Source organism: Lepisma saccharinum, chromosome 19, assembly GCF_977018435.1.
Source record: "Lepisma saccharinum chromosome 19, izLepSacc3.1, whole genome shotgun sequence".
Lineage (NCBI taxonomy): Eukaryota > Metazoa > Arthropoda > Insecta > Zygentoma > Lepismatidae > Lepisma > Lepisma saccharinum.
This window is the reverse complement of record NC_139247.1, coordinates 41,362,558-41,373,615: the sequence shown is the minus strand read 5'-3', so window position 1 is coordinate 41,373,615 and position 11,058 is coordinate 41,362,558. Positions and strand designations below refer to the sequence as shown.

Sequence of the window (11,058 nt, the reverse complement as noted above, 5' to 3'; positions counted from 1 at the left end):
AAGATGGGGATGAGTGATGATATGAGAAATTGATTAATGGACACTCACAAATATCCATGCCCAGGCCAGGATTCGAACCCAGGACACCTGGCGTCGTACCGCGATGTGCTAACCACTCCGCCACAGGGGCCGGCTTAATCAATTTTTAATTCAAGGTGAAGAGCCTCTTTCTTTCTTCAGTTAACAATCACAGTTATGTGTCTCTACTGCGATTCAAAACTTTTAATTATAACTTTTTAAAGAATGCTTCCTTGATCCGCCGCGAAGTTAGTAATGACATCGGTAAAAATCCCGATATTTAATCTCACAGTTTGCAACACTTCGGTAGCTACAGCGGTAGATCTTGCTGAAGGTACTGCGATTGCATTTCAGCCTCTGTCGAAGCGGAGGACCTTTTATTGGAATAAAATAAATACAAAGTTATTATACCTTTTCCCATTTTCTTGTCCTGGTTTCACTAGGCTTGGAATGGCGCGTGAAATACCCAGATGTTTTGCCAAATGGTCACAAGATGGCACTAAAAGTTTCTTTCTTTAAACTGAACAAAACTGAGAGTACTCCAAGTTGATTCTTTTGAGTTTATTGAAAATAAAATAGAAAAATATAGAGTTAAAAGAAGATATTTTGTAACTATAATGCTTTGGGTCAGTACTGCTTGGCTTATACTACACTTAAAGGCGCTCGTATGACGTATGTGTACAGGTGTGTATGTCTGCACCTTGCTCGAAAAAGTTTTATAAATAAATAAATAAAGTAATTGTGAGATTATTTTTGAAATCCTTCTTAGGATTATTAAGAAATTTGCGGAATCTTTATTCTTTCAGTAGCAAAACACTATAATGTGCTCATTTTGAAAATTCCTATTTTATCAAAATACTGATGTACTCTTGCAACAAACTGAAGCTAGATAGAGCATGTATTCAGTTCATATTAATTTTCCGTTAAATATGGTCCACGAAAAGGTTCGTGGACCGTATTTAAATTCATCCGCAAAAAAAGTTCCTGGACCGTCTTTAAATTTATCCGAAAAAAAGTCCCTTTACCGTACTTGAATTGATCCGGCAAAAAATATTCCTGGGCCGTATTTAAAATGATCCGGGAAAAGGGTTCCTGGACCGTATATAAATTGATCCGGAAAAAAGGTCCCTGGACAGTATTTAAATTGATCCGGGAAAAGGTTCCTGGACCGTATTTAATATGATCCGGTTCAGTTTCTGGACCGAATTCAAATACTTTAGAAAGAAAAAGGTTCCTTACGGTCCAGAACACATTTACACTTGCTGATTTTCTCTCTTGGACTGCAATTTAATTTATTTAAAATTCCTCGACCTTTAACAACAAGAGTAAGCAAGTGTTTTTATTTTTAGACTAGACACGTCCTTGTTTATTTGCGAAATTTACGTTTTATTGCCTACCTTTAGCTTGTCTGGTTTTAACGTCAAATGTATTGAACGCGAGGTCACGAGACTTAGACGAATGTAGAACACAACCCTTGCACACTACCTGTTCAGCCAGTTGCACTTCAATCATGCTTCTTTTGTTTGATATCTCGCCTGGCAGTTGTGAAAGAGACAATGTTTACATTCGAGTGCCGAAGTGGGGTAGACTTGCGCGCATGCGCAGTAAGCAAGAACTCGAAAGGGCGCCAGCGACGTTACCGCACCGTCGTAGCGTTTATCAATGGTGCAGAGAGACGTCGCGCCTAGTCGGGTGGTGGAAGTGGTGATCGAAGCAACGTGGGGATGCGCTGTCTTTCGAGTACGCACGAAGAACACGCACGTTTTTGCGTGTATGTGACGCGAGTTCTGTGAAAGTCGTGATCTAGCCTTAGATAGTCGAGTGACCTTTTTGACTCCACGATGAGCGAACCGCCTTTGACCACAACCCCGCTTTCCAGGTGGGAAAAGATGCGTACTGCCGTCAGTCACGTGGGGTTGCTAATCACCCTCATGATATATACTGCCATTGGAGGAATCGTAAGTACTACATTTTCTTTATACAGTATCCATAGACTTACACAAATTATTTCTACTGTGTGTAGTTTTGTTTTTTCGCGTTCCTTTTATCTGGTCCGTGCCCGAACTATAACATGTTTGTCCCAAGTTCCTTTTGTTTTATTGCGATTTCATCATGCTACGAATGCAATTTTAACATGGTTCGATTTCGATTTACTTCTGTTAACACATACTGCGAGTTTTAGCGATTACTTAGGATTTTGTTTAATATATGCTTTCGTAGTTGGTAGGCAGGTCAGACATGCTTGCGTAAGGTAATTTTTACGTTTTTTTCAACATAACTTTTTTTCGAAACCCAAACAGTGCTCATTACTTTAGAAGGTTCAAGTTTCGTGTGACAATGATTGCCATAATTCTACGATAATTAGTCTTCCTGCTAGGAGAATTTGAAAAAAAATCATAGAACAATCGGAATCGTTACCAAATGTTTTAGCGTGAACCTATAGAAACCTACGAAAATAACTAACGATTTTTCAGATTTTCCAAGCATTCTGAGTTTGTCCTTGCATAAATGAATGGGTTGTTTGTGGAGAGAGACAGGCTCCAGAAGTATGTAGTCTGCAATATTTGGCAGTTTTTGTTTAATAACCATTGATGAAATACTACCAGACGTCCACATTTAGTCGAGACCTGTTCCCACTTTTTTTTTCGAATTGTAGGGCATGTTCTTCATTATAAGAATCATTGCTAACACCTATCGAAACATTATTAATTTGAGTGTAAACAATAAGCACCAAGCTGTACGCCGTGTGACAGCCTTCGTCTGTGACTGCGTTGCTGATTCTTTGTCGGGTCAGGGTGGTTTATCGGTGAGTTCAATTTTTCCGTTACTTTATGCCACAGTGTTGCAACTTTATACGTAATTGTTTAGGCACATACTTGCAAGGCTTACTACAGGTACATTTTTATGTACCAATAAAAGTTTTGTTCTTAAATGACGATGCTGTGTGCGGCGATTAATTTGGGCGTCGATTCGCAACTTAACCTACATGTTATGAAATTACTATATTTTAGGTGATGAGACATTGATATATTCAGGAGGGGGGTTTATGGTCCCCCAGTCCTTAAATCTACCCTTGTTTTGTGAGTGTCCATTCAGCAATTTAATATAATCATTATTCATTCTCGGGCTTCTCGGATGGCGTAATGGTAAAGTAATCGGTTGAGTTCGAGGCGTCCTGAGTTCGATCCGCTAGAGGCACAATGACGTTGTGGTTTGGATCCCACTCTCAACTGTAGGTCCAGTTCCGATTAGCCTATTTGGAAATAAAGTATGAACTTAAAAACTATTCCCCGATATGAAACAGTAAATCCAGTCTCGATTAGCCAAAGTGCATGAAGCGAACTTTGCCAACCTACATATTGGAGTCCCGAGAGCAGAAAGGTTTTGATTTGGAGTTTTTAGTCCACTTTATGCACAGTAAGGGTAATCGGGACTGAACCTACAGTTTAAAGTGGACACCCGAAAGGTGAACTCGGTGAAGTTGATATCAAATTAGTTCGTTGTAGAGTCAACGGAAGTAATGAGGCTTATAATAATAAACACCATACAGTGTGGTAATCATTCGATGTCTGGAATGTTTTAATGACCAGTGGCGAAGCGTCCTATGAGGCCAGGAGGCCGGGCCTACCCACGTCATTACTCTTTTAAAGGTGTATTTACTTATTTCGTCAAAACATATGTAATGCAATGCAAAAGTTTGGAATTTTCATTTATGATAATTACAAAAATATTCTAACCCTGTCCAGTATACGAAATTTCCACGGAGGGAGGCACAGTTGCTGGGGCTTCTTCTCTTCACATTCTGTCGTAGTTGTATATGCGGGAAGCCTAATCTTACGAGTACTGTACGTATGCTTATAACGTGCTCATGTTATGCACGGTGTTACAAACTAGGACGAACAGAATACCAGCAACACTGCATTTCCGCCAGGGTTGGAAATTTGTGGTGAGCCAGCATTTTTAATAAACATTAGCCTGTGTTCGTGCAGAGAGATTTCTATTTCATTGTATATTCTCCATATTTTGTACGAAACTTAGGTTTTCCTTCCTTTCATCGACAAGTGTAAGTGAAATTGAAAATTACGGAGTACTGTAGTTCTGACTTCTTTTTTCTAGTCAGAGTGCTGATGGTCTTGTCGATTCACCCAACACCGTAGCGTAAACAGAAAGTCTAAAGAACTTATATTTGTAAAGTAAGTCTTAATACCAAATTATGTAAATTAAAATGCTAGTTACGCCTTATATTTACAAAGTAGTTTTACTTTCACTGGAAATAGATTTTTTTTTTAATCGTGAACGGGGATTCCCTCACTTGTTCCCTGTCTGTCCTGCTCAGAACTCAGAACGCTCAGCGTGGCTCGGAACGCGAGGTTCTTGGCGATAGGGCTTTGTTTGTAATTCGTGTCGTGTGCAGCGATCAGATTAATGCAAGGAAGTGCTGGACTGAAATGCAAGAAAAACAAGAACAATTGAGTTCTTAATTGAGTGAAGATGTAATCATCGGTAAGGTAGGACCCACTTTTGGTCTTTCATGTTTCCTTCTTTTAACAATTATTTCTAAAATGTTTTCAACTCTATTTTCCTTTGCAAGTAGCAGTGGCAACTGGCAAGTGACAGCAAGATTAAAAAAAAAAAAAGTTGTTGAAACGTTATTTAATGCGTTAACACTGTCGTCGAATAGATATTACAAGCATACATTATTTTTATGCAGCCGACACAAGCGAAGAGGTAGGCAGTTTTGTTTACCCTGAAGGGATAACAAGAGAAGAGGGCGGGCAATGAGAGTACAATGCAAGGGAAGGCTTTTTTTTTTGGGTTTAGGACAAAGAGTGTTATGGGGTTATTGCGCGGGCCATGTCTGTTTCAGGTCTGCCGGAACAGGCCAGTGTTGTCACATTGTATTGGCAGAAAAGAGCTAAATTGCGCCTAAGAATTGGGATTCTATTTTCTCAAGCAACTACATTTATTATAACCTGTTTATATGTTACATAGTAACCTGTCGTGTTGCCAACATAGAAGGGTCCAAAACAAGGATCCTATGTTCTATTATCACGTAAAGGTGTTTAATCACACGAGGGGTAGAACAAACTAGGATGCGAAGTATTCACACTGAATGAGAGAGGTCACCTTTACCTATTTTTTTTTTCCTTGAAAGCCCCGTAGTGGTCATCCTAACACGTTACGAAGCCAGGTGACCTAATTGTGGTCATGTCAATGTATCCTGATCATCTTTAATTCATTCTCCATACATTCTCATCGTCACAATTAACATAGATCAGAACAAATGAGACAAAAATATCCAAAATTTTAAATTATGTTTACTTGCAGATACAGGTGTCAGAAATTCATTTATCTAGAAAGCCAAGACTGGAATTAACTACAACCATTCCTTTAGTTAGACAACAGACAACAATGGTGTTTTCCTCGGTGCGAGGAAGTCTTGCTAAAAAAAAAATCTAAGTTGGCAACAGTAGAACGTACCAAACTGACAGTCGCTGAAAGTGCGGAATTCTGTTGTCTGCTCACGGCACAAACGTCATACTGACCCGAAAATTATGGGGTTCTAGCCCTTTTCACCTCAATTGCAAAATAAATAAATACATTTAGAAAGAAAGTGATGGAGAATTGAAGCATTCTACCGAATAACGCTGTATGCTGAGTTACCAGGGAAATCATGCTGCTGCCCTGCTTCTACAGGCTACAAGCTGGCCAGTCATAAGGTCGGATGTTGCCCAAAGATTGCTGCTGTGTTTGCATAGGTTTTATGTTGTTTCTGCTGTAGTCAGAGGCCTGCACAAGACCTGGAGCAGACCCGTTCGCAAGACATCGCTCCTGAAATGCCATGCAACCTGCGCAACACCCTCGCTTGAGCAGCTTGTCTGCCCACCTGCCCAGATCATTCCTGGCAGGCATTGTAGACCCGCCGGGTACCCGCAGTCTTACGATACCTAGTAGGTCTCAGTTCGTTCTTTCCCTCAACTGCAGACCCCTCCCTCTGCATGACGTAGTTGCTTCGAGTAGAAACTGCACCGGGCTCACACCGTTCTGCAGTGTTGCCAACTGCAATAGATTACACTACTTAAAAAAGGGAACTCAAAGCTTCGTAAGCCACATCACCAATGAAATGAGATTTACGAATGTTGCTACCTCCCCCCCCCCACACACACACATTGAAATAGGTTTTCCGTGGCACAGGATCCATAAGTATATGTCGTAAATAACCAAGATACGTATATATAGTGATATAGGGCAGGACTGAAACATGTCACGTTCGACGCTGAGGTCGCGAGTCAAACAACACACTGTTCTACTGCGAACACCAGGGCCGTAGCCAGCCAGGGGCATTGCCGTTACCCTCGTTTGGGGGGGGGGGGCAAGTACTTGGATAAACGTAACAACAACAACAATCACAATAATAGTAATAAAGTAGCATGAAAGGCATTATTATCCTCATAAATCACGCAAAAAGGGGATAGAAGTCGGTTCTCACGCATTTGTGTTGAAACAGAGGATTAGAAATATTTTTTTTTCAACACGTCAATTTCACATTAGCTAATAATGGAAAACAAGCACACAAACTATTTTTGAAAGAAAGAAAGTGCATGATAAATGCATTCCGAATGTACATACATATGGCATGTAAAATTTCCATCTACAATATCTTCTTTTCACATGGAGCGACGGATTACATAATTAATTCATCCAACTCGTAACAAACCAACATTAATAGCAAATAATATCACGGGCCGCCATAGCATTCTCTGTTTTAAAACTTTTCTCACTTAGATCGTTCGGCGCTCAGGGCCGACTCCCGCTACCCCTTTGCTACGGCATTGAACTTGATGAGACTTGTACTTTAATGTTTGACCCCCACCCTGACCCCTCCGCTAGACAATTTCCGTCGAAGGTTGTGAGCAATGCACCCTGCCCCCTCTGGTTGCGCCACTGCGTGCCTGGTTAAGGCACCATGCAATGAAAAACAATTAGTTTTCAGTGAGGAGATTTTTGTTTGCTCGATCATTCATTTAGATAAATGAAACTGTAATATTGCGTGCATTTCCTGGCAATAAGATAAAAACTGCTTACGCTGAACTGAAATCGCTAAGTATATAAATTCTCCTTGGAGAAGAAGCTCCTCCTAGGACTTCGTAGGATTTAGTAGCTACGTAAGTAGGCAACACTGGCTGCAGCCGTCCACGTGGTGATGAAACACCTGGAGCGACACGCTGCCGGAGGGCTGTTTCCTTCCAGCAGGTTTTGCAGGCGCCCGGGTCTTGTTGAATGCCCAGGTACCTTGTAAGCGCAGAGCGCCTTGAAGACCAAGAACCCGGGTAAAGACGCAAGTCGACTCGTTGCCGTGGGCAGGCGAGCAGGTAAACCTGTTATCGCGTGCAAGCGGGCAGCGGGTAGGTAAAAGGCAGACTATGCTGGCCTCTAGCTGTAGTCCAGTAACATACAACAGTTCTTATCCGTTGTTCTCGCATTCACTGAAATGTGCCGTACAGTGTTATTCGGTGGAATGCTTCAATTGACAACAGGGCTCGAGCACTATTCGTTAGATTTTCGCGATGTCTCATGATTGGTAGCTCTTTCTGGAGGTGTTTGCATATATCAGGGGTTGAAAAAACACAAAAAAAGAAAGAAAAGGAAATGAACAAAAATCTAGATCGATGACATCTGGTGGGAGGGAGGAGAACGTCTAAAACATAATTATCGTACTGATGGCCGGTAACCAGGGTTGTTAAAGGTCCAGGAATTTAAATAAATTCAATTCCGGTCCAGGAGAGAAAATCAGCAAGTGTAAATGGGTTGTGGACCGTAAATAACCTTTTTATCTGTAACGTATTTTAATTCGGTCCACGAACGTTTTTTCCGGATCAATTTAAATACGGTCCAGGAACCTTTTTCCGGACCAATTTAAATTCTGCCCGACAACCTTTATTCCAGGATCAAATTAAATACGGTCCAGGAACCTTTTTTTCCCAAATCCGTTTAAATAGGGTCCAAGTTCCGTATTGAAATGAAACAATACGCAACTTGGATCGAATACGGACCTGGCGATAAACAATTACCCACTTTTGAGCATGAAAGAATAATCCAGGTGCTGGCTGCCTCGAGAATCTAAGGTACAACATAGAAATGGACGAAACGCAAACGCTGCAGTTACGTTAACCCTTTCCATTTAGCCCCATTCTCTCGCGCGTGTTCCTTCACTTGGTTGTATAGCTCGACCACAAGGGAAAAAACCTTCCGTCAAAAGCGTTCGCGCATCTTCCCTGCCGTTATCGGTGCTCGGGGCAGTGTTGCCAGGTCAGACTTGAAAAAAATCGGGAGCTTGTTCCTTGGGAAACCAGAAGATTTGCTACAAAATCCGATGATCTAATAGTAGCGGATGAACGACGTTCTCGTGGGCGGGGGGCGACATAGGCGTGCGCACTGGGGAGCAAGGGGGCGTCCGCAGATTTTTCCCAGCTAGGGGGAAACAATGTATTTTTATCAGGCGGGTAAACGAGGCATATTATCCCGTAGTAATGTTGCCCTCTCAGAAAACACCACTTGAGTTTGAAATTATCACGTTCCTACATCCCTATTATAATAACGGATGTAAATTACTGTGACTGAAATCAACTCATACGTCTGAAATAATAGGTACTTTTATGTCAACATTCATTTTCCAGAAGAGCGTGGGGGGCGGGCGACCATCCTTGCACTTCCTTCTGGACGTCCATGCCGCTATGTAATTTTGTAGAAAATTAAGTATTGAAGTATAGAATAGTCTAGCAAATTAAGTATTTTCAAGGCCATGAAAGTTTCAAACAACTATGGGGGAGGGGGTGCATTATTTCCTTTGTGATTGAATTATGCCGCTTCGTTCTCTATGAAATTTCTTGTTATTAACACTCACATGCTTTATTCGTCAGTTATATACATGTATATAATAATTTGCCCACGCTACGAAGTCAGTGTTTCTACCTAGTAAGGCAAGGACGTTTCACTGTGTTTGTGTCACTTCATTCATTTCATCAGTTTTTCATTCATCCATATTGTCGTACTTACCCGTAGAGGCACAAAAGCGACGTAAAATAACTAAAATAGAAATAGATTTTCGGGTGGGATAAAATTCAACCATCTAAAAATAGTAATGTAGTAATAGTAATAAAATAATAATAATGTGGTAGCACAATTGAGTATCGTTTGGCATAACTTCACAGTTCAAACAGCACTTTTCACGGCTGAGTGGAGTTCCACTCTACCTCTCCCCTTTATGTTCAAGTAAGATGAGCAGGAAACGTGTTTTTGAGCAGGCCGTTGGAGGTTCCATAGCATTAGTTTATTAAGGAATTCTCCTGAGAAATAGGTCTGGCAACACTGACGTTAGCCGCGCTGAAGGCTCCTTCCCCCCACTCCTTTTCCCCACCCGCCAGCGCGATGAGGTTCTGCGCAGGTTTCTTTCCTTGTGGTTCCACTATAGCAACACCTCTGGCAACACTACCTGTCCCTGTTGTGATATCTGCTGGGCCGGAGAAACACGTAACGGGTTTGTTTGAGCTTAATGTGACACCACGCTAATATAGTCCATTGCGTTATGTACAGTAACTCTTCGACAAGGGAGTTTCTGAACCTGGCCCACGAGAGAACAAGAACGTTATTATTTATTCCCTGTGCTACGCTTTCTACAACAGCAGCGTGACATTACAAAAACATTGCGCATAAAACATTATAACAAAACCGATATTTCCTACCCACGCAGATATACAATATCCCCAAACAGTTTCGTTAGAAGTTGGAAATGAGACATGTATCACGTTACGAAATTTAGTTCCTACTTTTAAGCTGGTGACACCAGTTAAGACGTCAGAAATATTTTTTTGTTTTGCGTTGTTTGTTTTTCAGTCCACTTTATTCAGAAAGGCTAATAGGGACTGGTCCTACAGTTTAAAGTGGGACCCGAACTACTGTACAATGTGCCTCCGGTGGATATCGGACCCGGGCAGAAAGAAACAGGAGTGCCCACAGGGAGGGATTATGGCGCAGGTTTTTTGGGGGATTTTTCCCTTCAAATAATATAAAATTCAACATTTATATATTTTTTCGAAAATATATGTAAAGATTTTACACCTTAAATGCACCATATTTAACCCATTAGATTAAGAAAAAAAAGTGTTAAGGGTATTATCGAAGTTTGGGGGGGGGGGGGAAGATATCCGACTTAAAAATATTAGGCCTTAATTGACATGTGGGTTCTGGGGGGATTATGAATTAATTTTTTTTTGGGGCGGGGGACAGTATCCAACCCTAGGTCTTAGATTATTGCGGGTATTTTAGTTAGAGGAGGATTCAGCATTAAATTGAAGGGGATATCCAATTCTTGTGTATTGCTATTGTCTTAGATTGTTACGGAAATTCTGGTGTGGAGACTGAGAATTAATTTTTTGGAGGAGCCAATATCCACTCTTCAATATCAACAGTAAGTCTAAAATTGATTGAGTATTAAATTTAAAGGGGGACATAGAAAGCTCTTGATAAAGTGTTAAATCTTAGATTGTCAAGGGATTTCTGTAGTGGAGAGGGAGTTCGAACATTAAATTTTGGAGACTGTATTTAGCGATATGGTATCCACACGTTCTCGACCACGAACGTGCCAAAGGAGAAGCTGGAAAAGACTAAGAAAGTATTGACATCCTATTTAAGTAATATTCTTGAAAGCCTGCAAGGAAATGGATGTAAACATTTTCTTGCTCATAATTGTGTGTTCCTAGGATGCGTGTTTGGCGCTTTAATGAGCTGAATGTGAAGCTTTTATACAATAGCTGCATTACAAGACAAGCGATATTCTCGATTATGATCAACGATTTTAGGGATGGTCTTGATTGATGGGCTCCCAGTTTAGGGAAGAGGGGCAGATCAAGTATAGTGTTCAGTAAAGCTAAGAAAAAGTTACTTTCGGTAGACACGCTGTCGTAATTAAATACTTTATGTGGATTACGATATGGTTTGAGGGCGCGATGATATGATTTTGGGGGAGATGCGCCATTGGCC

The 11,058-nt window shown here is 41.0% G+C and overlaps 1 protein-coding gene across 2 annotated transcripts in view; it reads left to right on the top strand.

Moving 5' to 3' along the window:
* The first annotated feature begins 1,694 nt into the window (after nt 1-1,694).
* The window catches only part of LOC146003117 (potassium channel subfamily K member 15-like), a 459,319-nt gene continuing 449,955 nt past the window's right edge, over nt 1,695-11,058 (top strand). For both annotated transcript variants that reach the window (XM_083141293.1, XM_083141292.1), the window contains exon 1: nt 1,695-1,976. In XM_083141293.1, coding sequence (XP_082997419.1) covers nt 1,860-1,976 — 117 coding nt within the window. In that variant the 5' untranslated portion in view covers nt 1,695-1,859. The remainder of the gene's footprint in view (nt 1,977-11,058) is intronic.